General features: G+C 47.4%; 1 protein-coding gene across 2 annotated transcripts in view; it reads left to right on the top strand.

Moving 5' to 3' along the window:
• Positions 1-26,567, top strand: part of COL4A6 (collagen type IV alpha 6 chain) — a 426,839-nt gene that overhangs the window by 350,772 nt on the left and 49,500 nt on the right. For both annotated transcript variants that reach the window (XM_075323930.1, XM_075323929.1), the window contains 5 exons: positions 11,347-11,517; positions 12,245-12,388; positions 13,855-13,971; positions 15,346-15,527; positions 16,682-16,745. In XM_075323930.1, the coding sequence (XP_075180045.1) occupies positions 11,347-11,517; positions 12,245-12,388; positions 13,855-13,971; positions 15,346-15,527; positions 16,682-16,745 (678 nt within the window). The remainder of the gene's footprint in view (positions 1-11,346; positions 11,518-12,244; positions 12,389-13,854; positions 13,972-15,345; positions 15,528-16,681; positions 16,746-26,567) is intronic.

The raw sequence follows: 26,567 nt of genomic DNA, 5'->3' as shown, positions 1-26,567 counted from the left end.
ATTGTGTAATACATTTATTAAAATACAAAATTAGATAGAATAGTATAGAAAACGTTCTACATGGAAAAGATCTATGTATTAACCTTTGATATATTTTTATACAGTAGTAATCAAAAGCGTGGACAGACCTATTAACAAAGCAGAATTTGTTAATCCATAGATTCATCATAGTACTTCCCCTTTTACTCTAATGACAGCCTTACATCCCCTTGGCATTCTGTCAAGCAGCTTCATCAGGTACTCACCTGCACTTTCTTTCCAACAGTCTTGAGGGAATTCACAGAAGAGCTTAGCACTATTGGTTGCTTTGCCTTCAATCTACAGTCGTACTCATCCCAAGCCATCTGAATTGGGTGGAGATTGAGTAATTATAGAGATAATGTCATTTCATCCCTGTGCTTCTTGATCACATAGCACTTACATAGCCCGGAGATGTGTTTTGTGTCATTATCCTATTGCTATGAAGGTCCCAATAAGTACAAACCAGTTGGGATGACATGTCATTGCAGAATACTGTGGTAGTCATGCTGGGTAATCTTCTCTTCCATGCTTCAGGGTGGGCACCACACATGTTGAAACCATCCGTCCACCTTTTCTGCATCTCAGAAAGACATGGTCATTGGTACTAATAATATCAGATTTTGACCACAGTAAAGATTCTCATCAATCTAATGTCAAGTCTTTTTGTTGCTTGGCCCAAACAAGTATCCTCATGTTTGCAATCAACAATAGTGGTTACTTTGCAGCAATTCGACAATAAAGGTCAGTTTCTTGCAATCTGTTCTGGATAGTTTATGTTGAGATGTGTCTGCAAGTTGATGTACGTGCATCATTTATGAGGGTTGTTATTTGTGGTGCAGTCAATTGCTTTGTCAGAGACTTGTAACTTTGATGAACCTATCCTCTGCAGCAGAGATCATTCTTTGCCTTTCTTTCCTAAGGTTGACCTCATCAGAGTCAATTTGGTCTTAGCAATTAATAGTTTTCATGACTGCACTTAAGGATACCTATAAGATTCTAGCAATGTTAAGGAGTGACTGACCTAGATGTCTTAAAGAAGTGATGGACTGTCATTTCTCTTTACTTAGTCGAGTGGTTATGCCATAATCTAGGCTGGAATGTGTAGAAAAGGGCTCAGCCCTTTATAGAACTGTACCAACACTGCCTCTGCTAAACACATCTGATGGTCCCAAACACCTTCTGAAGGCAGGTGATTCCACAAGTTGATGATTGACGAGGCATAGCTGTCTATTAAAAGCCATTCCAGGGGACTACCTTATGACACTGCTTGAGAAAATGACAAGAGAGCTTAAGGCTGTCATCAACGTATAATGGGGATACTTTGAGGAATTTAAAATGTTTTTCTTGTACACTGGTGCTCAAATCTGTATGCAATATTGTTTACATGGTATGACTAATAATTAGTAAAGTGGCATAAATATGCTAATCATGCGCATCTGTGCCTTTTTGGATGTACCCCATAGTCTTATTTACCTTGGCGGCAGCTGCTTGACACTAAGTGCTACAGTTAGGCTTTTTATCAATTAAAATTCCTGTCCCACGTCTTACCCAGTGATTTCCCATTTAGTGAGTTATCTTGTCATGTTTATTTTCTTACCATGTCCTGAAGCTTACATCTATCAGTGTTAAAAGTGCAAAAGCCTTGAACATATCCTGATACTTTTGCATCATAAAAAAGTAATTAATAGGATTGAGCAAATAGATTCTCGGGTTCCTGATCCAGCCTCATGTCAATAGTCCATGGCCAGCCGACCAGAACCCTACCCTTACCTGCTGGCATCCCTGGCTCTAATTCTGACTAGTAGGCGTGATACAAGTATGGCTTCACCCCAGGCCTATGAAGAGGAGACAGGTATGTTATCAGGTAGGAGGGAGTTCACAGAGCTATGATCCAACAGCCATGGATTATTGATGTGTCTGCTGGCTCAGGATGCTGTGATTTTTATTTGTTCAACTTTAGTAATTAATAAATATATTTAAAGGGAATGTGTGACATCCCAAAATGCTATTAACCTTGGGTTAGTCTGTGCGTTTATATCATTCTAAAGCCTTGTGGTTGCTGCACCGAAGGTCCAGCTACTGGGAGGAAATTATGTTTGTTTCCTCTTGGTAGCCGGGCTTTTCGTGCGGTGGCCATGCAGCTTTACAACGCTATTAACCTGCAGATTAGCTTCATCTCTTCAGGTTAATAGAGTTCATCTTAAGTGTATGGATAAAAATACTGCCCCCTGTGCTACAGAAGTATGGTAACCCAATGTGAATATGTAACTGTAATAATGCATTATCCAATTGTACTTGGGTACTACCGAGTGTATATATAATTGGAGTAAGAAATATTTTGCTGACAGGAGGGCATCAACATACTGCAATTCCCATTAGGGCTATTAAAGGGGTACTCCAGGCAGATAAAAAAAATCATTTTTCTGGCCCTGCCCTCATAAACTATAAAGATGAGATGCACAGTGTTGTTCCATATCCTCGAGCTACCTGTAATTCAGTGTGACGCAGGAGTTGCTCTCACTCCTCCCCCTTCTTTCTGAACCTACTCTCTAGTCTTGGTAACATCCAGTCCCCTGATGCCTCCTTGCACCCCGCCACACTCTGTGCTCTCGGTCATGAAAGAAACAGATATTTTCATATCAAGGGGCTGGTTGTTATGAACAGTAGGTAACTTGGTCCCCGATGTGTGATGTAAAGTCCCAGAAGGGAGGGGGAGCAGAAAGAGCCGCTTCTGCGTCATGCAGAATTACAGAGTGTGAGGATAATAGAACTGCACTGTGCATCTCACCTTTATCAGTAGAAGGATTTTTTCTCTCCCCAGAGTAACCCTTTTAGGATATATAGAATTGAAATGTATTCACTCTTAAGAGGTGATGATCATGGGGCATGATAATGGACGTCTCAGAAATCACCGCATTTTGTTTGTTCATCTGCTTGTCTAGATTTCAATCATTTTTTTTGTAATTACTTCCTAACTCTGATCATTAACCGTAACTCAATCAGGTGTCTAAATACAATCATAGATCAAGCTTGTGTGTTCCATTTCCTTCCTTCCATTGGGTGCTCTCATAGAGAAAATGATTCGCTTGTATTGTTATATCTCTCAGCTGGCAATTTCCATTTCACCGTGTTCTATCTTTCAAACATTTTGTCTGTTTTTCCTTCATCATGCTTTTATTCCAAATTTCACCAATCCTCCATATTTTGATGTGATTCTATATGGTTACGGCTTCTTCACATAGGCTGCCAAGGTGAGAAAGTGCTCTCTAGCATAAAAGCAGATGGACTAACAGCCGAGCTTTTGATGCTGCGGGCACTGGCCATAAGTGACACCCCTTATTTCAGAAACCACACTAGAAAAAACATTGTGCCCCTTTGGTACAAAAATTAAAAAGAGTGTGCGATCTTTAATGAAGATCACTATTCATATATATAAATAGAGGTGATATTATGAAGCAAAGCAGTATTTCATACTTTGGGCACCTATCACAAGCCTGATTAAAAGCGGAATAGGGAAGACTGACCTTTTACCGTGGGACACATCGAGACTCAATACACAGATAGGGAGGTGAGGTTAATTGGGATAAATTGAATATTATATTTTAATACAAATTGTTTAATGACCTCTAACCAATATAAAGCAATACTAGGGCAAAGATAAAACATGTGTAAAGTAATTTTAACTAGTAGTTTGACTAATATACTGTATGGGGGAGAATTCTATTAGACCAAGAGCATTAAGTATAGTAAAGCTATACTGAGAAGAATGTCTGATAACTTTGGCAAACAAACTTGCAACGTGTGCACATAACCTAAAGGCCGCTTAACACCAAGTGACATCGCTAGCGATCGCACCCGCCCCCGTCGTTCGTGCGTCACGGGCAAATCGCTGCACGTGGCGAACAATATCGTTAGTACGCATCATACGAACATACCTTCCTAACGACGTCGCTGTGGCCGCCGAACAAACTCTTTTTTTAAGGGGAGGTTCATGCAGCGTCACAGCGACGTCACACAGCGGGCCACCAATAGAAGCGGAGGGGCGGAGAGCAGCCGCATTAACATCACTCCCATCTCGTTGCCGGAGGACGCAGGTACGTTGTTGTTCGGCATTCCCGGGGTGCTACACGTAGCGATGTGTGCTGCCTCAGGAACGACAAACAACATGCGTCCCAAACGAGCAACGATATTTGGGAAATGAACAACGTGTCAACAATCAACAATTTCTGCAGTTTTGGGATCATTAGCGGTCGCTCGTAGGTGTCACACGCAACGACATCGCTAACGACGCCGGATGTGCGTCACGAATTCCGTGACCCCAAGGACATCTCGTTAGCGATGTCGTTGCGTATAACGGGGCCTTAACAGTTCTACAGTGCCGCCTAATTATACATTGGAAGACTATGGTAGTAGCGTTGATCACATTATTTCGATATGTACCTGCCAGGAGATGAAATAGAATGAAAAACACAGTCCTAATGTGATACCAAAATATGCTGATATGTGCAGAAAGTTCAGCAATGTTATGTCTTTCACTTTAATCTGTTGGATTCACCACACGTCCAAGAAAGTTTCAAAATTAGTAGATTATCCATCAGGAGCATAAAAGTAGCGTTAACATGGCCACACGCAAACCCTTGCCATGTTTCTGTAGGCCACTCACTGTCTTAAGCAGGACAGGTGCACTCAGGTTTGCCAACTTAATTTTATGCTTTTTCTGGACAGCTTTATCAATAAATCATGGCCAGGCAATATTTTTTACGGACACGTTGGAACATCATTCTAATTAATTTTGATTATAAGGCATGCATATCCTCAGCCCATAGTTCTGGTATAAAGATATCAGCTGCATTCACTGTAAATTGTAAAATGGTGATAAGTACAATTATAATTATCTATTTAAGTTTCTTCAAATTCAGAAAATTAATGGACGCCTTAATATTTTTTCACGGACCGGGCAAAAAAGGGCCCTATTTGTACGGACTGTTCTGAAATTTCTGCATGGTTGGCAACCCAAGGTGCACTGCTGGCAGTATTCATGCACTTATCCTATTCACAGAAATGGACAGTTACATGATACCTGGCTATACATACGTCAGGACAGGCACCTGCCGGAGCAAAATCATCAGCACCATTCGCCTCCAGAGGCAAAAGTGAGTGGTGCTGTAGTACTTTATAATAACGCTTTACCCTATACATAGCTCAGACAGCAGAAAATGCTCTAAACCTTCTTTTCCAAATGCCTTCAGAGAAGTGACTCTCCACCCTATCCCTAAAAAACGATCATACATTTTGGATTTATAGTAACTTTTCTTACTGACTTCTATTTTTCTCCTCCTGCCTCCTCCTGTGGTCCCAGTGTTCTTCAATCTATCATGGCCAGCACAATGTCATAGAGAGAGCAGTGGAAACCCTAAACCATGCCTTCCCTTCCTTTGATGTGCTAAGGCTTCAGTAGTTCTGGCCAAGCAGTGAAAAGGCCGGTGCCACGGAAGACACTACCAAAGCTACAGAGAAAATAGGCATCATGGATGGACACAATAATGATGCTTTCACAGGTGTCCATTGCTCGGCACACAAGGCAGGAGAGGCATAGTTTGGACATAGCACTGCACTTCCCAAGCATTTGTCATGTTGGATTGAAGAGGACTTGGACACCAAGAGCAGAAAAGGAGGCAGTGAGAGCAGTGGCATAGCGGAGGGGGCGGTCCGCCTCGGGCGGCACGTGTCAGGGGGGCGGCATTTTGGCCACTCGCCCTCAGTTCTGCTGCCCCCGGGCCGAGTTCCGTGGACCGGAGTCCTCAGCAGGAAACTGTGGCTGCTGTCTCTTTAAGGCATGCAGACCACAGTGTCCTGCTGAATTGAGCTTCATCTGTGGACGGAGCTACCGCCCGGCGTCCTGCTCGGTCCCACAGAGATGAAGGAGTGCAAGCCAGCAACCCCCAGCACAGCGCAGGCCTCCGACGCTGTGTGGGCCCCCTCTCATCCGTGTCCGAGCGGTAAGTGCTACCCCCCTCCCCCCCTCGACCTGTATACTCCCTTCCAGCCACCCGGTTTATAGCCCCAGTGAGCTGCATGGGCTTTCCCCACCTCAGGAGCTGCGTGTGCGGGCCCCCAGGAGCCCCGCGTGTGTCGGTGCAGGCTCAGCTCTGCTACATCTGCTTTGTGCTTGGTGCAGGCACAGCTCTGCTACATCTGCCCTGTGCTTGGTGTAGGCTCAGCTCTGCTACATCTGCCCTGTGCTTGGTGCAAGCACAGCTCTGCTACATCTGCCCTGTGCTTGGTGTAGGCTCAGCTCTGCTACATCTGCCCTGTGTCTGGTGCAGGCTCAGCTCTACTACATCTGCCCTGTGTTTGGTGCAGGCTCAGCTCTGTACATCTGCCCTCTGCTTGGTGCAGGCTCAGCTCTGCTACATCTGCCCTGTGCTTGGTGCAGGCACAGCTCTGCTACATCTGCCCTGTGCTTGGTGTAGGCTCAGCTCTGCTACATCTGCCCTGTGTCTGGTGCAGGCTCAGCTCTGCGACATCTGCCCTGTGCTTGGTGCAGGCTCAGTTCTGCTACATCTGCCCTGTGCTTGGTGCAGACTCAGCTCTGCTACATCTGCCCTGTGCTTGGTGCAGGCACAGCTCTGCTACATCTGCCCTGTGCTTGGTGTAGGCTCAGCTCTGCTACATCTGCCCTGTGCTCGGTGCAGGCTCAGCTCTGCTACATCTGCCCTGTGCTCGGTGCAGGCTCAGCTCTGCTACATCTGCCCTGTGCTCGGTGCAGGCTCAGCTCTGCTACATCTGCCCTGTGTCTGGTGCAGGCTCAGCTCTGCTACATCTGCCCTGTGTCTGGTGCAGCCTCAGCTCTGCTACATCTGCCCTGTGTCTGGTGCAGGCTCAGCACTGCTACATCTGCCCTGTGTCTGGTGCAGGCTCAGCTCCGCTACATCTGCCCTGTGCTTGGTGCAGGCTCAGCTCCGCTACATCTTCCCTATGATTGGTGCAGGCTCAGCTCCACTACATCTGCCCTGTGATTGGTGCAGGCTCAGCTCCGCTACATCTGCCCTGTGATTGGTGCAGGCTCAGCTCTGCTACATCTGCCCTGTGCTTGGTGCAGGCTCAGCTCCTCTACATCTGAGCTGTGCTTGGTGCAGGCTCAGCTCCTCTACATCTGCCCTGTGCTTGGTGCAAGCACAGCTCTGCTACATCTGCCCTGTGCTTGGTGTAGGCTCAGCTCTGCTACATCTGCCCTGTGTCTGGTGCAGGCTCAGCTCTGCTACATCTGCCCTGTGCTTGGTGCAGGCACAGCTCCTCTACATCTGCCCTGTGCTTGGTGCAGGCTCAGCTCTGCTACATCTGCCCTGTGCTTGGTGCAAGCACAGCTCTGCTACATCTGCCCTGTGCTTGGTGTAGGCTCAGCTCTGCTACATCTGCCCTGTGTCTGGTGCAGGCTCAGCTCTGCTACATCTGCCCTGTGCTTGGTGCAGGCTCAGCTCTGTACATCTGCCCTCTGCTTGGTGCAGGCTCAGCTCTGCTACATCTGCCCTGTGCTTGGTGCAGGCACAGCTCTGCTACATCTGCCCTGTGCTTGGTGTAGGCTCAGATCTGCTACATCTGCCCTGTGCTTGGTGCAGGCACAGCTCTGCTACATCTGCCCTGTGCTTGGTGTAGGCTCAGCTCTGCTACATCTGCCCTGTGTCTGGTGCAGGCTCAGCTCTGCTACATCTGCCCTGTGCTTGGTGCAGGCTCAGCTCTGCTACATCTGCCCTGTGCTTGGTGCAGACTCAGCTCTGCTACATCTGCCCTGTGCTTGGTGCAGGCACAGCTCTGCTACATCTGCCCTGTGCTTGGTGTAGGCTCAGCTCTGCTACATCTGCCCTGTGCTCGGTGCAGGCTCAGCTCTGCTACATCTGCCCTGTGTCTGGTGCAGGCTCAGCTTTGCTACATCTGCCCTGTGTCTGGTGCAGCCTCAGCTCTACTACATCTGCCCTGTGTCTGGTGCAGGCTCAGCTCTGCTACATCTGCCCTGTGCTTGGTGCAGGCTCAGCTCTGCTACATCTGCCCTGTGCTTGGTGCAGACTCAGCTCTGCTACATCTGCCCTGTGCTTGGTGCAGGCACAGCTCTGCTACATCTGCCCTGTGCTTGGTGTAGGCTCAGCTCTGCTACATCTGCCCTGTGCTCGGTGCAGGCTCAGCTCTGCTACATCTGCCCTGTGCTCGGTGCAGGCTCAGCACTGCTACATCTGCCCTGTGTCTGGTGCAGGCTCAGCTCCACTACATCTGCCCTGTGTCTGGTGCAGGCTCAGCTCCGCTACATCTGCTCTGTACTCGGTGCAGGCTCAGCTCTGCTACATCTGCCCTATGATTGGTGCAGGCTCAGCTCCGCTACATCTGCCCTGTGATTGGTGCAGGCTCAGCTCCGCTACATCTACCCTGTGATTGGTGCAGGCTCAGCTCCGCTACATCTGCCCTGTGCTTGGTGCTGGCTCAGCTCCTCTACATCTGCCCTGTGCTTGGTGTAGGCTCAGCTCCTCTACATCTGCCCTGTGCTTGGTGCAGGCTCAGCTCTGCTACATCTGCCCTGTGCTTGGTGCAGCCTCAGCTCTGCAGCAGTCGCGTGTGCGGGCCCCCAAAAGCCGCGTGTGTGTCTATATGTGCAGCAGAGTTGTGTGTGTATGTATGTATGTATGCAGTAGAGCTGTGTGTGTCTGTCTGTATGTAGCAGAGTTGTGTCTGTATGCATGTATGCAGCAGCTACAGAGTTGTGTGTCTGTATGTATGCATGTATGCAGCAGCTACAGAGTTGTGTGTGTCTGTATGCATGTATGCAGCAGCTACAGAGTTGTGTGTCTGTATGTATGCATGTATGCAGCAGCTACAGAATTGTATGTATGTATGCATGTATGCAGCAGCTGCAGAGTTGTGTGTGCCTGTATGTATATATATATATATATATGTATGCAGCAGCTGCAGAGTTGTGTGTGTCTGTATGCAGTTGTATGTCTGTATGCAGCAAGTTGTGTGTCTGTATGTATGCTGCAGAGTTGTCTGTATGTATGCAGTAGAGCTGTGTGTGTCTGTATAAATGCAGTAGAGCTGTGTGTGTCTGTATAAATGCAGTAGAGCTGTGTGTGTCTGTATGTATGCAGCAGAGCTGTGTGTCTGTATGTATGCAGCAGAGCTGTGTGTCTGTATGTATGCAGCAGAGTTGTGTGTGTCTGTATGTATTCATGTATGCAGCAGCTACAGAGTTGTGTGTGTCCGTATGTATGCAGCAGCTGCAGAGTTGTGTGTGTCTGTATGTATGCTGCAGAGTTGTGTGTCTGTCTGTATGTATGCAGTTTTGTGTCTGTATGCAGCAGAGCTGTGTGTGTCTGTCTGTATGTATGCTGCAGAGTTGTGTGTCTGTCTGTATACAGCAGAGCTGTGTGTGTGTCTGTATGTATGCAGCAGAGCTGTGTGTGTCTGTATGTATGCAGCAGAGCTGTGTGTGTCTGTATGTATGCAGCAGAGCTGTGTGTGTGTGTATAATAGGCCTACATGTGTGTAAAAAGGTGAAAGTCTAGGACTAATAGCAGCAGTCTACAATTAGATCTTTGATTGTAGTTCCATGAAAAATAAATATTTTGATGGTTTTCCAAATTTTTGAAAATGTCTGGATTATCAACGGCCAACGGAGGGGGGGCGGCAAATTTGACGACCGCCCCGGGTGGCAAAAGCAGTAGTTACGCCACTGAGTGGGAGAAAAATGGAGGTCAAAAGGGAATGTGACTATGATTGCTTTTTAGGGATAGTGTGGAGGGTTGCTTTGAGCTTGAACGCTGACGGCACTTGGAAAAAAAAGATGTTGAGCATTTTCTGCTGACTTTCTGAATTATTTTCATGGCACAAATTAGCAGGGCAAATGCTGACCAAAGCAGAAATTGCTCAACAGATGCAGCAATTATAAACTTGTTCATGGCAAGTGACCAATATGCATTAGAAGCCCAGGTCAGGTCTCACTTCAAGGCAAAAATCAGTCAGCAATATTGTATTAACGTAAAAAAAACCACAATGAACAGCAAGTTCAATAAGTGCAGAAATGCCTCCAGAAACCTAGTGTGCGGGACCGCTGTATAATATTACAGTTAGTTGGCAATAGATGCTGCTCCACTGAGAAGGGAGGTTAACAATAGGAACAGTTGCCCCGTGACCATTTTGGAATGTGTATTGACCCTAATAGACTCTTACCAGCGTTGTCCGAAGCACATTATGCCATAGCTCACTCAATGTGGATACTGCACTGAAGAATAAGTGGCCTGCCATATATTGTTTCCATGGCAGAATGTAAATTAAGCACTGTTTGACATGCAACATATTTTTTTTTTTAATAAAATCAACAGGAGGGAATTGTTGCTCTCTGAAATTGACCTGAAGGATCCACTGTATGAACATAGCATTAGAAACAATTAAATGAATACCTTTAAAATAAAAAAATACACATAAAATCATCTCATCTGACCAGAATTTGAAATACTGCTTAAAGTTTCACAAATTTTAGACCGTTTTCCATCTTCAGAATATAAGCAAGCCACTCTTTGGACAGTAGATCAGTTAAATTGTACATGAAGGAGGGTTTACTCATTCTTCAATGTGATCAGATTTCACAATGCGAACATCAGAATGTCTGTACAATCCATTTTGACAGTTTAATTCAATCTCCACTCACTTGACTGACAGCTCCTCAGTGTCCCTCCTCCTTGTTGCTGCTGCTGAGATCTCACACTGCTCAGTACAAGCAGCAGCTTTCAGTCAGACTGGGTGGGTGGGTATAGGCTGAATACATGAGCAATCATGAGCTCTTTCATTATATAGATAGACTAAAATGCCTATATTCATATCAGGATTTCGTAGTCATATTAACATGCATTTTCAAAGTAAGTACACCGTCTTCTTCTGGTTTAGGATCAGTTGAATAATGTATACTGATCGTATTGTGAAATCTGGTGACAGATCATTATTAATGCAGGTGTTAGGTATTTGTGAATTACAATTAATTTTCTTATCTAGTCACATATGAATAATATGGAGAACATATCATCATAAGGGGTTTCACTGCCGTCAGTTGTAGTGATAGGCAGTAATCATTGCAATAGGTTACATTGTGTTAGAACACTAATGCTTTTGCAGCTAACGTCCTATCCGCTAGGTGGTTATATGTAGCAGAATGTTCTGCTGTCCTTCATTTGCCTTTCACTAATGGAGGATGATTGGCTCCTTCACATCCTCTAGAAGTGATGGTAATTTTTATTACATTCTCTGTTCTTGGTTATGGATTCTAACATTGTATATCTATTTTAGGTTTTCCTGGAGCAAAGGGTTTTCCAGGAGATAGAGGTGCTCCTGGCCCAATAGGGTCAAAAGGTCGCCCAGGTCCAAATGGTGATGCTGGCCGCCCAGGTGACTTAGGACCTCCTGGACCTCCAGGTCCTGGTGGCCGTGATGCTCAACCTGGCTTCCCAGGACCGAAAGGTTGGTTCTTAAAAATAATTTACAATATTTTACAAATGTACGGTAGATTTATACTGATACAGCGGAACCTTGGATTACGAGCATAAATGGGTTATGGGAGCGTGCTCTTAAACCAAGTTACTCTTATATCAAAGCGAATTTTCCCATAGGAAATAACTGAAACACAGACAATTCGTTCCACAACCCAAAAATACTTACTGTATTTATACAAACTGATTACAGTAATACAAAATAATGTACTGTATTTATATAAATTATTACAGTACACTAATACACAATACTGTGCAGTACAGTAAAAACATATAAAGAAAATTAAACTGCACTTTAGCTTACAATATAATTGTTGGTGTGCGAGAGATACAGTATAAGCAATGTGCTGCACTGGTTGGCAGAAAGTACAACTGTATCCACAAATGCAAATTCATAGACATGCTATATAGTATATACTGTACTGTACAGTGGTATACTGTATACAGTGTACATTACATATGTACAGAAAGTTACCTCCAGAGCGGGTCAGAGTGCGGTGAGAGGACAGAACCGGAAGTGTGCTCGGTGAGAATTTGCTCTTATTGCAAAGCATTGCTCTTAAACCAAATTACAAATTTGTAAAAAGCTTTGCTTGTCTTGCAAAACACTCTCAAACCAAGTTACTCTTAAACCAAGGTTCCACTGTAGTTGTGTATAACGAGCAAAAAATGTTCGACATTTGCCTTCCTATTTCCAGGTGATAAAGGCTCTCCAGGTTTGATTGGCTTTCCTGGAATGCCCGGTCTGCCTGGGTTTTCTGGTGGTGCTGGACTGAAAGGATTTAATGGATTACCTGGAAGAGATGGCATTCGTGGATCAGATGGGAGAAAAGGAGAAAAAGGTAATGCAGACATATCATCTTTCCACTTAATAGAAATCTTCACTTCAAGTGCTATGCTCACAGAGTAGTTATTGGTGGAGAATTAAATGTTACTGTCCTTCAGGAGATGCCATCCGAATGCAGACCCAATTTCTCGGTATCCTTGGATGGAGTGAAAATAAAGTCTATCTCAAATAAATGTCCATTACATATATTATTTATTGTAGGACTTTTTATCATGTTAAAGCTTTAAAGAGTATTCCCATCATATAATGTTATTGCATACCGGTGTAATATATAATACCGGACTTGTGAAGGTCCAGTAAGAGATAGCATATCCTAGCAATATGTCATCACTTACTATCATGGAGACATCCCTTTAAAGGCGTGGTTCACCCATATTTTTTATTTTCTAGATCGATATTATGTTGAGAAACCAATGTTTCTCTCAAATACCTTATGTTGGCAATAGTGCCTGTGAGAGGGGCTATTGCGGACCGCTGTTCCCCATGCCTGACCCCCAGGTACCGTGACCTCGAGGATCCGGTGATGTCACGTCAAGTTCTGGATCACCTGACATCACCATGGCTGGGCCCAGTCTTCCTGAGTCACTGGGCTGTGGGTGGTGTTTCACCGCTCGTCACAGCCCAGCGTGTCTCCTGCCTGCAGCGCTCTGCTGTGAAGGAGGAGGGAGCTGATGGACTGTGACGAGCGGTGAAACACCGCCCACAGCTCAGTGAGTCAAGAAGACTGCAGCCGGCCGCGGTGATGTCAGGTTAACAGGAAGTTGACGTGACATCACCGGATCCCCGAGGTCACGGAGCCCGGGGGTCAGGCATGGGGAACAGCGGTCTGCAATAGCGACTCTCACAGGCACTATTCCCAACATAAGGTATTTGAGAGAAACATTGTTCTCAACATAATATCGATCTAGAAAATAAAAAATATGGGTGAACCACCACTTTAATATTACTAAGGTTAGTTTTCCTTCATTTAACTTTCCACACGATAATAGTCAGGGGAGAAAGTTCAGCTGGAGCTCATTGAACTATCATGGAGGGGGCTTCATACATCTTTTGCTGACTCTTTCCACTTTGCCACTTCTCGATGCTGCCATGTTTTAAATATTAATGAAACCTCTATTCTCTTGATAAGTAGGGGTGCAAGCTTCGGGACCTCAACCCCTTTAACATTTCTAGCATAGACACTTATGACAAACCATCATATTTAAGAATATTGTTGAATTTCAGCCAGGAAGGGGCTGGCGTGTTCCCTTGTGTGGTCTCCATCAGTCTGGATTATAAATTGGTGATAACCAAGTATCTGTTCTACATTCATAATGTATTATATTGCATGCTCTACTTTGCAAGGTTTGCTATTACTTTCTATAACCAAACGTGGACCTGATGACAAGTTCGATTTTGTGACATTTTTTGGATACATTCTCCAAACACAAGAAATGTAATTAATCATGACTGTATTTTCAGGCAGTAGAGGTGAACAAGGCCCACCGGGCCCTCCGAGCTTTGTAGACGCCAGCACGCTGAAAGGAGATCCCGGTGCCCCAGGAATAGAAGGGCGATCAGGGTTCCCAGGCCCAAGAGGTAACACTTATGCAATCTATATTTTTATGTGTCTTTTATCTTTTTTTTTGAGGTAGAGAAAATCACATTGCAGTAGAAATCTTTCAACCATATATGAAATGTTCTGGATATTAAAAAATATATATATATATATATATATATATATATATATATATATATAAAACAATAAAAGTAAATGATATAAATTTGTAAGGATTTCAGATTATCTTGTATTTTTCTGCTGGAAACTAGAAGCAATTTATTTTCAGTCTTTCTGAATTATCAAATGTTGGTTTACAATATTTGTACTGTACTGCGCCGAACATTGGAAGCAGAATTGCACAAATTGCAATAGCAACATTTCAGTCCTAAAGAGGGCTTTACACGCAACGACATCGCTAACGAGATGTCGTTGGGGTCACGAAATTCGTGACGCACATCCGGCCTCGTTAGCAACGTCGTTGCGTGTGAAACACACAAACGATCGCTAACGAGCAAAATTACCATATCGTTGATCGTTGACGCGTCGTTCTAATCTCAAATATCATTGCTGTTGCAGGACGCAGGTTGTTCGTCGTTCTTTTGGCAGCGCACATCGCTATGTGTGACACCGCAGGAACGAGGAACAACATCATACCTGCGGCCGCCGGCAATGAGGAAGGAAGGAGGTGGGCGGGATGTTCCGGCTGCACATCTCCGCCCCTCTGCTTCTATTTGGCGGCCACTTAGTGAAGCCGCTGTGATGCCGAACGAACCTCCACCTTCGAAAGGAGGTGGTTCGCCGGCCACAGCGACGTCGCTAGGCAGGTAAATCCGTGTGACGGGGACTAACGATGTTGTGCGCCACTGGCAGCGATTTTCCCATGACGCACAACCAACGGGGGCGGGTGCTTTCACCAGCGACATCGCTAGCAATGTCGCTGTGTGTAAAGTGGCCTTAAGAGTTCACAAAATGTAGTCCTATTTCTTATTCACCCACATAGTAAAGACTGTGTTTTCCTATACTTAAGCTCATACGTATTAGAGGGCTTTTGACTGATTGATGATTCGGCCAGTCATTGAGCCGGCAGCCATCTATCTCATGTCTCCCATATAGAAGAGTGCAGCCCATGAGAGAGCCTCTGCCAGACATCTCTGGCGGTGGCTTATTTAACGGAGAACAAAAGTACTGTAGTCTGAAATTGGATGTACCGGTTCCTTAATTCCCCCGACATCATCTGTTCAAGGACCCCATACACATTAGACTGTTGTTATCGATGGGTTCGGGTGACATTAGTTTAATGTGTAGCTGGGTTTTATATTGTAAGCTCTGCAGGGGAACTGTCTCCTGTAAATAAATACGATCAAGTCAATATCTTAAAAATAGTAAAATGTCAATTTTTTAATTCCTTTTAGGTGATAAAGGATTTCCCGGTCTTCCTGGGTCACCCGGACTCCCAGGTTTATCAGGCCCACCTGGACAACAGAAAGGCTTACCTGGAGATCCTGGTTTCCCTGGGGCATCTGGAAGGTCAGGTCTCCCAGGATTTAGGGGAACACCAGGAATCATCGGTTTTCCAGGCATGCCAGGAACAAGTGTAAGTCCTTTATGTAACTATGTAAAAGCAGTAGTGACATCTTTTTTTTTTCACTACCTTAAATCTATTACAATGTATACAATTATTTACATAATGTATGTTATATTTAAAGGGGTTTTCCCACCTCCAAGATCCTATCCCAAAATGTAGCAGGTGTAATAATAATAACATTAGCAAATACCTCCAGTTAGAAATGTAGTACAGTTCTCCTGGTTAGCTATGTCACTTACCCCATGTGCAGGGAATTGCAGCTTACGTATCCATGGTTACAACTAGCCATTTAGTCACAGTTAGTAAGTTAGTTAGTTGCTTGGGGTCATAACCATGTATACCTAAGATCCTGCAATGCCCTGCACATGAGGTAAGCATCATAGTGAATCAGGAGAACCATACTACATTTCTAATTGGAGGTATTTGCTAATATTATTATTATTATTATAATACCTTAAACATATTAGGATAGGAACTTGGAGATGGGAATACCCCATGAATGCCTCTGACACAGGAAATATCTATTTCTGCCCTCAGATTTTGTATGTTTGCTAGCAGGATTTGATATATACCAGCTGCACAGTTCTGTTTACATTTCATTTTACCCCAATATTTGGGGTATCTGCCCAACATATCCATAGGGTCCTAAGAGTGTCCTTTTGGCATCTTCCATGCAGGTATGCAATAACATAGGTTTGTTTTCCCTGAATTGGAAAGTGTAGTCTGCTGCTTTCTTTCTAAGGAAATACATACATTAAAAAAGGTACCGCAGAGGACTCAGTGGGAGAAATGTGCCAAAAACAATTTGTATGGAAAATGGGGCTTATCAATAAGTAGTGAGGTTATGATGAGGAGCAGCAGAGCAGAACGTATAAAATATATATATACTACTACAATGAAGCAGAAGGTCACTTAATTCCTTCCCACACTCCAAAGACATACTATATTTATTGATGACGTCTGCAAAGCGCTGTGCAATTATTGCTGCCTTATAAGTGAGTGCAATAAATACAAGAAGGGGGGAGCATTTTAATTCACTTTCTTTATATTTGTTTAACTAGAACCATCATGTTTTAAAGCACAAATTAAATCTTATTTTTAGTGACCACCAGTCTCACCATTTTATTTGCTTAAAATCTCATATTTACTTTTATTATTTACAGGGCGCAGAAGGTTTACCTGGAAGCCCTGGTTTTGCTGGTTCCCCTGGTCAAAGTGGAATTAAAGGTGATGACCTGAAAATGCTTGAATATGAGCTGTAGCTGCATCACCGGATTGAGCGAATTTCATGATAGTCTCCTCCTCAATGTGACAAAGCTAAAGTCTAAAGGCCCCGCTGCCTATGATATATAACTCCCTCCATTGTCTTTGTTTTTGAGACTTCTCATCTCTCTTTACATATGTCATTGATCTGCACAGATTTATGTTTAAAGAGGTTGTCCACTACTTTTATATTGATGGCCTATCTTTAGGATAAGTCATCAATCTCTGATCTGCCGAGGTCTGACACCCTGCACTCCCACCGATCAGCTGTTCTCAGTGCCAGCGGCGGCAGTAGGCAACCGAAAATGCTCTGTTCCGGAGCTGCCCTGTCTTCTGATAGTGGCCGCGGCCGGGTACTGCATATACGCCTACTATTGATTAGTATGGGAGGCAGATGTGCAGTACCTGGCCGCAGCCACTATCAGAAGTTGGAGCAGCACCGGAACTGAGCATTTCTAGCTCCCTCCGCCCGGACAGATGATAGCTTATCGGCGTGGGTACGGGGTTTCGGACCCTGGCCAATCAGACATTGATGACTTATCCTAACGATAGGCCATCGGTGTAAAAGTAGTGGACAGCCTCTTTAAGTACACAATAACACAAATGGCCAAATCAGTGTAATCCCTAATGCTGGGTTTGAGAAGACGATCATAATAATTTGACCGGTAACGACGCATCATTCACGATAATTGTGTGTTGTAAATTGTTAGATGATTTGACCAAAAATGCTTTTTTGTACCTTATGGAATTTTTGAGCAATCAAAAAAAAAAAATCTCATTGCTCGTTAATAGATAGGTCTATGTAAATGGACGTCATTCATTCATTCATTCATTCATTCATTCAACAATAAGTTTATTTAACCAGAGGCAGCTATAAGCAAATTTATTTTATCCATGCGACTTCTTATTGGTTGTGCTCCACTTACTACGTGGCTCCAACTGCTCAATACACATAGGAGCACATAAACAGAAAACTAGGGTATGGCCAAGGAAAGGCTAAAGGGTGTCCCTTACACAGACATTTGCTTTTCTTTTTCGCTCCTAATTGGGAGACCCAGACAGTGGGTGTATAGCTACTGCCTCTGGAGGCCGCACAAAGAACTACACTTAAAAGTGTAAGGCCCCTCCCCTTCTGGCTATACACCCTCCCGTAGGAGTAGAGATTCCTCAGTTTTAGCTTTGTGCGCAAGGAGGTCAGACACGCACGCATAGCTCCATTGTTTTTAGTCAGCAGCAGCTGCTGACTATGTCGGATGGAAGAAAAGAGGACACATATAGTGTCCCCAGCATGCTCCCTTCTCACCCCACTTATGTCGGAGGTGTTTGTAAGGTTGAGGTACCCATTGCGGGTACGGCGGCAGGAGCCCACATGCTGATTCCTTCCCCATCCCTTTTTACAGGGCTCTGGGTGAAGTGGGATTTACCGGTCTCCAGGCACAGAGACCGTGCTCCATCTACAGCCCCTGGAGAAGATGCTGGATGGAGCGGAGTACATCAGGGACATGGCCCTGCATCCTCAAGGTACTCTGTGTCCCCGTGTATCTGGCGCTCACACCGCAGCATGCTGGGTGTTGTAGTGCGCCGGGGGACATCAGCGCTGCGGCGCCTGTGCCATGGCCTCATTCAGCTTTGCTGAAGCAGGCACATTTATGGGAATAGGACGCGCCGGCCGCTGGGACTGCGGCGCGGCTGGCACTTGTAGTGCGCCGGGGACTTCAGCGCGGCCTGCGCTTTTACGGCGGCCGCGCTGATAACTACAGTCCCCGGCTTTTGCGGCCTGCTTCCTTTCGTTCCCGCCCCCACACCTGCCAGTCAGGAGAGGGGCGGGACGCTGCCCACGTCCAGAACTCGGTCGCGCCGGCCGCTCGAACAGCGGCGCGGCTGGCACTTGCGGTGCGCCGGGGACTTCAGCGCGGCCCGCGCTTTTACGGCGGCCGCGCTGATAACTCGAGTCCCCGGCTTTTGCGGCCTGCTTGCGTTCGTTCCCGCCCACAGACCTGCCAGTCAGGAGAGGGACGCGATGCTGGCCAGGGCATCAGCGCTGAGGGCTGGAGTCGTTTTTACATACTCCAGCCCTCACAGTCAGCACAGAGGGGACACTGTTCCCGCACTTTTGTTTGGGAACTCCCACGGACCGCCCCTCTCCACAGTAGCCGGCAGCCATTCTTTCAGACACGCTGAGCTGCAGAGGGGAGCCGGGGAGACCCAGACAAGGCATTCAGCAGCCTCTTACCCGCTGTTCAGCGGGCGGTAAGCAGCCCTCTGGGCTCACCCCCTCTTGTGCTCGTAGTATTTTTAGTATTTTGTTGCTACAAATACTTGGTATTACATAGCGCTGGTCGCCCTTTGGCTATAGACTCTCTCATATGCAGAGAGCCAGCAGCATGTCGCCCGTAAAACGCAAGGGTGCCAAGGCACAGACATTGTATGCTTCCTGCACCGCATGTGGGACTTTTCTACCGGCAGGCTCCACGGACCCCCATTGTGTGCAGTGCTCGGCCCCTGCGGCGCTTGCACAGTCGGGACCTCTGCTGGACGTGTCCCAGGGTGTACCACCTGTGAATGCTGTCCAGGTGACAGGAACTGAGTTTGCAGCTTTTGCTGACAGAATGTCTCTCACTATGTCACAAATTCTTGACACATTGCGAGCTAGGCCTGTACTTCAGACCACGGACACTGTGCATGTATTGCCCCCTGGTCCCCCTCAGCTCCTAGCTCCGGGACGGGCATCTACACCTCAGGGTGAAGACTCTGACTCGGACGATGGCCCCGGGCAGCCTAAGCGGGCTCGTTATGACGGGCCTTCACATTCATCTCAATGGTCTGGATCCCAGCGGGATGAATCTATGGGTGATGAGGCGGATTTAACTGATCAGGATTCTGATCCTGGGACCGCTCTCAATCTAGATACACCAGATGGTGACGCAATAGTTAATGATCTTATATTTAACATCAATAAGATGTTGAATATTTCCCCACCAGCTCCTCCTGTAGAGGAGTCAGCTTCGCAGCACGAGAGAATCCATTTCAGATACCCTAAGCGTACATTAAGCACTTTTCTGGACCACGCTGACTTCAGAGACGCAATCCAGAAACCCCACGCTTATCCTGAAAGGCGTTTTCCTAAACGACTTAAAGATACACGCTACCCTTTTCCCTCTGAAGTGGTCAAGGGTTGGACCCAGTGTCCAAAAGTGGATCCTCCAATTTCCAGGCTTGCAGCCAGATCCTTGGTTGCTGTTGAAGATGGAGCGGCACTTAAAGATGCCACTGACAGGCAGATGGAGCTCTGGCTGAAATCCATCTATGAAGCGATTGGAGCGTCATTAGCGCCTTCTTTTGCGGCCGTATGGGCACTCCAAGCTATCACGGCCGGGCTTGCGCGAGTCGACTCTGTCACACGTGCATTTGCCCCGCAGGTAGCACCATTGACCTCGCAAATGGCGGCATTCGCGTCGTACGCGATTAATGCTGTTCTTGACGCTACAAGCCGCACGGCAGTGGCGTCAGCCAACTCAGTTGTTTTGCGTAGGGCTCTGTGGTTGAGACATTGGAAAGCAGATTCTCATTCCAAGAAGTGCTTAACCAATTTGCCTTTTTCTCGTGACCGATTGTTTGGAGAGCGTTTAGATGAAATCATCAAACACTCCAAGGGTAAGGACTCTTCCTTACCGCAACACAGACAAAACAAGCCCCAACAGAGGAGGGGTCAGTCTGGTTATCGGTCCTTTCGAGGACAGGGCAGGTCCCAATTCGCCTCGTCAAAAAAGACTCAAAAGGACCAGAGACGTTCAAATTCTTGGAGGTCTCAGTCACGCCCAAAAAGACCAGCCGGAGGAACCGTTGCCAAAACGACGTCCTCCTGACTTGCGGTCTCCGATGCCCACACCCGCGGTCGGTGGGAGGCTGTCCCACTTTGGCGACATTTGGCTAGCAAATGTCAAAGACCGTTGGGTGAGAGATATTCTATCTCACGGGTACAGGATAGAGTTCGGTTCTCGTCCGCCAACTCGTTTCTTCAGAACTTCTCCACCACCAGACCGAGCCGATGCTCTGTTGCAGGCGGTGGCCGCTCTAAAGGCGGAAGGAGTGGTGACCTCCGTCCCTCTTCAGGAACAGGGTCACGGTTTTTACTCCAATCTGTTTGTGGTCCCAAAAAAGGACGGATCGTATCGTCCCGTCCTGGATCTGAAGTTGCTCAACAGACACGTAAAAGTCAGGAGGTTCCGGATGGAATCCCTACGCTCCGTCATAGCCTCAATGTCTCAGGGAGATTTTCTAGCATCAATAGACATCAAAGATGCGTATCTCCACGTGCCGATTGCACCAGAGCATCAGCGTTTCCTACGTTTCGTCATACACGACGAGCACCTACAGTTCGTAGCGTTACCCTTCGGTCTGGCAACAGCCCCCCGGGTCTTCACCAAAGTCATGGCAGCAGTAGTAGCTGTTCTGCACTCGCAGGGTCACTCGGTCATCCCGTACCTAGACGACCTGCTTATAAAGGCATCCTCTCAAGAAGCATGCCAACACAGTCTGAAGGTGGCGCTAGACACTCTCCAGACTTTCGGGTGGATTATCAACTTTCCAAAGTCTCATCTAACCCCGACCCAATCTCTGACTTATCTTGGCATGGAGTTTCATACTCTATCAGCGATAGTGAGGCTTCCACTGGACAAGCAGTGCTCGCTACGGACCGGAGTGCAATCTCTCCTTCAGAGCCAGTCGCACTCACTGAGGCGCCTCATGCATTTCCTAGGAAAGATGGTAGCAGCAATGGAGGCAGTCCCGTTCGCGCAGTTTCATCTGCGCCCTCTACAATGGGACATTCTACGCCAATGGGATGGGAAATCGACGTCCCTCGACAGGACTGTCTCCCTCTCTCAGACTGCCAAGGATTCTCTACGTTGGTGGCTTCTCCCCAACTCATTGTCACAGGGAAAGTCGTTCCTTCCCCCGTCCTGGGCAGTGGTCACGACAGATGCGAGCCTATCAGGGTGGGGAGCGGTGTTTCTCCACCACAGGGCTCAGGGGACGTGGACTCAGGAAGAGTCCACCTTGCAGATCAATGTTCTGGAAATCAGAGCAATCTACCTTGCCCTGCGAGCCTTCCAACAATGGCTGGAAGGCAAGCAGATTCGGATTCAGTCGGACAATTCCACGGCGGTGGCGTACATCAACCACCAAGGGGGAACACGCAGTCGCCAAGCTTTTCAAGAAGTCCAGCGGATTTTGACGTGGGTGGAAAGCAGAGCGTCCACCATATCTGCAGTTCACATCCCAGGCGTGGAAAACTGGGAAGCAGACTTTCTCAGTCGCCAGGGCATGGACGCAGGAGAATGGTCCCTTCACCCGGACGTGTTTCAACAGATCTGTTGCCGCTGGGGGTCGCCGGACGTCGATCTGATGGCGTCACGGCACAACAACAAGGTCCCAGTTTTCATGGCACGGTCTCACGATCACCGAGCGGTGGCGGCAGACGCCTTGGTTCAGGATTGGTCGCAATTCCGACTCCCCTATGTGTTCCCACCTCTAGCATTGTTACCCAGAGTTCTCCGGAAAATCAAGTCCGACTGCCAGCGAGCCATACTCGTCGCTCCAAATTGGCCAAGAAGGTCGTGGTACCCGGATCTGTGGCATCTCACGGTAGGCCAACCGTGGGCACTACCAGACCGTCCAGATCTGCTGTCTCAAGGGCCGTTTTTCCATCTGAATTCTGCGGCCCTGAACCTGACTGTGTGGCCATTGAGTCCTGGATCCTAGCGGCCTCAGGTTTATCTCAGGGAGTTGTTGCCACAATGAGACAGGCTAGAAAACCATCCTCAGCTAAGATCTATCACAGGACGTGGAAGATATTCTTAGCGTGGTGCTTGGCTCAAGGGTTTTCTCCCTGGCCATTTGCATTGCCAATTTTTCTTTCCTTCCTGCAGTCTGGGTTGGAAAAAGGTTTGTCCCTTAGCTCGCTTAAGGGTCAAGTCTCCGCGTTATCCGTATTCTTTCAGAAGCGCTTGGCACAGCTTTCTAAAGTACGCACGTTTCTCCAAGGAGTTTGTCATATCGTTCCTCCTTACAGACGGCCATTGGAACCCTGGGATCTGAACAAGGTTCTCCTTGCTCTTCAAAAGCCGCCTTTCGAGCCTTTGAAAGAGGTTCCCCTTTCTCGGCTTTCACAAAAGGTAGTTTTTCTTGTAGCGGTCACGTCTCTTCGAAGAGTGTCCGAGCTGGCGGCGTTATCTTGCAAATCTCCCTTCCTGGTATTTCACCAAGACAAGGTGGTACTGCGTCCAATTCCAGAGTTTTCTCCCAAGGTGGTTTCTTCCTTTCATCTCAATCAGGATATCACTTTGCCATCTTTGTGTCCGCATCCAGTTCACCAATTTGAAAAAGGTTTACATCTGTTGGACCTGGTGAGAGCACTCAGGATTTACATTTCTCGCACGGCGCCTCTACGCCGTTCGGATGCGCTCTTTGTCCTAGTCGCTGGTCAGCATAAGGGATCGCAAGCTTCCAAATCCACCCTGGCGCGGTGGATCAAGGAACCAATTCTTCACACATACCGTTCTGCTGGGCTTCAGATTCCATCTGGACTGAAGGCCCATTCTACCAGAGCCGTTGGTGCGTCCTGGGCGTTGAGGCATCAGGCTACGGCTCAGCAAGTGTGCCAGGCGGCTACCTGGTCGAGTCTGCACACGTTTACCAAACACTATCAAGTGCATACCTACGCTTCGGCAGACGCCAGCCTAGGTAGACAGGTCCTTCAGGCGGCGGTGGCCCACCTGTAGGAAGAGGCTGTATGACAGCCCGTTCATGTGGTATCTTTTTACCCACCCAGGGACTGCTTTTGGACGTCCCACTGTCTGGGTCTCCCAATTAGGAGCGAAAAAGAAGAAGGGAATTTTGTTTACTTACCGTAAATTCCTTTTCTTCTAGCTCCAATTGGGAGACCCAGCACCCGCCCTATCTGTTTTTAGGGTTTCGTTTTTTCGGGTGCACATGTTGTTCACGTTGTTTCTTAAGTTCTCCGATCTAGTTATCGGATTGAATTTGTTTTTGAAACTGTTATTGGCTTTCCTCCTTCTTGCTTTGGTACTAAAACTGAGGAATCTCTACTCCTACGGGAGGGTGTATAGCCAGAAGGGGAGGGGCCTTACACTTTTAAGTGTAGTTCTTTGTGCGGCCTCCAGAGGCAGTAGCTATACACCCACTGTCTGGGTCTCCCAATTGGAGCTAGAAGAAAAGGAATTTACGGTAAGTAAACAAAATTCCCTTCTTTTGCATTACTTTTGCACACCCACACTACCAGTTATCTTCCATTACAATACCTTCCCTAATGAAGTAAACAAAGAACAAATAATTGATATTGATATAGTATTTTGATCATCGTTACATTTAAATGTTTAACTGTCTTGTGCAGAGGTCAGTTATAGTGATTGTATAATCCAGGTCTGGACTGGCCCACAGGAGAACTGGAGAAATCCCCGGTGGGCCCCTCATATGAGCAGTGCCTTACATAGTATACATGATGCACTGTATGCCGAAATAGGCAGCATCTCATTTATTTAATAAAATATTACCCATTGTAATATATTTGGGAAATTACATAGAAGAGTAGCTGAAATCTGTGTAGTATCCTCCATCCCCGGTCAATAATATTTATACATAGCTGAAGAGTAAGACCCCAGAATTAAGGTTACTGGTGGGCCTTTGGTGCCACAGTCCGACACTGGTATATTCTATCGATTATACGATAATATTTATAGATAGCTGAAGAGTAAAGGCTGCTTTACACTCAGCGACATCACTAGTGAAAGCCCCCGCCCCCGTCGTTTGTGTACGTCACGGGCAAATCACTGCCCGTGGCAAACAATATCGCCGGTACGTTTCACACCAACTTACCTTCCTAACGGCGTCGCTGTGGCCGCTGAACAAACTCTTTTTTTAAGGGGGCGGTTTGTGCGCCATCACAGCGACGTCACACAGCAGGCCACCAATAGAAGTGGAGGGAAGGAGAGCAGACGCATAAACGTCACTCCCACCTCGTTGCCGGAGGACGCAGGAACGCTGTTGTTCGTCGTTCCCGGGGTGTTACACGTAGCGAAGTGTGCTGCCTCAGGAACGACGAACAACCTGCATCCAGCACCAGCAACAATTTTTGGGAAACGAACGACGTGTCAACAAACAACTATTTCTTTGTCGCTCCATTGAGAGACCCAGACAATTGGGTGTATAGCTATTGCCTCTGGAGGCCACACAAAGTATTACACTTAAAAATGTAAGGCCCCTCCCCTTCTGGCTATACACCCCCAGTGGGATCACTGGCTCACCAGTTTTGTGCTTTGTGCGAAGGAGGCAACACATCCACGCATAGCTCCACTTTGTAGTCAGCAGCAGCTGCTGACTATGTCGGATGGAAGAAAAGAGGACACATATAGTGTCCCCAGCATGCTCCCTTCTCACCCCACTGTATGTCGGAGGTGTTTGTAAGGTTGAGGTACCCATTGCGGGTACGGCGGCAGGAGCCCACATGCTGATTCCTTCCCCATCCCTTTTTACAGGGCTCTGGGTGAAGTGGGATTTACCGGTCTCCAGGCACTGAGACCGTGCTCCATCTACAGCCCCTGGAGAAGATGCTGGATGGAGCGGAGTACATCAGGGACATGGCCCTGCTTCCTCAAGGTACTCTGTGTCCCCGTGCATTTGGCGCTCACACCGCAGCATGCTGGGTGTTGTAGTGCGCCGGGGGACATCAGCGCTGCGGCGCCTGTGCCATGGCCTCATTCAGCTTTGCTGAAGCAGGCTCACTTATGGGAATTGGTCGCGCCGGCCGCTGGGACTGCGGCGCGGCTGGCACTTGTAGTGCGCCGGGGACTTCAGCGCGGCCTGCGCTTTTACGGCGGCCGCGCTGATAACTAGAGTCCCCGGCTTTTTGCGGCCTACTTCCGTTCGTTCCCGCCCCCAGACCTGCCAGTCAGGAGAGGGGCGGGACGCTGGCCACTTCCAGGAATCGGTCGCGCCGGCCGCTGGCAGCGGCGCGGCTGGCACTTGTGGTGCGCCGGGGACTTCAGCGCGGCCCGCGCTTTTACGGCGGCCGCGCTGATAACTAGAGTCCCCGGCTTTTGCGGCCTGCTTCCGTTCGTTCCCGCCCCCAGACCTGCCAGTCAGGAGAGGGGCGGGACGCTGGCCACTTCTATGAATCGGTCGCGCCGGCCGCTGGAACTGCGGCGCGGCTGGCACTTGTGGTGCGCCGGGGACTTCAGCGCGGCCCGCGCTTTTACGGCGGCCGCGCTGTTAACTCGAGTCCCCGGCTTCTGGGCCTAGTCTCCCTTCGTTACCGCCCACAGCCCTGACAGTCAGGGTAGGGGCGTGACGCTGCATAGAGCAGAGCTGAGAGCTGGAGTATGTTTTGCATACTCCACCCCTCTCACTGTGTGCACTGTGAATCCGGATTCCCGCACTTTCTCAGGCACGCCCACGGCTTCCTTCTCTACAAGGACACCGGCAGCCATTAGTGTCAGTTTCTGTACGATACAGAGACAAGTGTGGAAGACCCTGGCATTCTGATAGTCACACAATCGCTGTAACAGTTGTTAAGCAGCACCTGTGGTGCTAACCCCACTAGTGCAGAAGTGCACTTATAGATATGCTTGTACTATATACATTGCACTGTTTGGTCGCACGTTGTATATACCCTCCTGGATTATGCGGAGGAGTTATCAGCATATTCTCTGTGTAAAACAAAGGTGCAGAACCACATGTTTTTCTATACAGCTGGTACAGCATGTACGG

The sequence above is a fragment of the Anomaloglossus baeobatrachus genome, chromosome 9 (genome assembly GCF_048569485.1).
Source record: "Anomaloglossus baeobatrachus isolate aAnoBae1 chromosome 9, aAnoBae1.hap1, whole genome shotgun sequence".
Classification (NCBI taxonomy): domain Eukaryota; kingdom Metazoa; phylum Chordata; class Amphibia; order Anura; family Aromobatidae; genus Anomaloglossus; species Anomaloglossus baeobatrachus.
The sequence above is the reverse complement of the archived record's forward strand: the minus strand, read 5'-3'. Positions and strand labels throughout refer to the sequence as shown.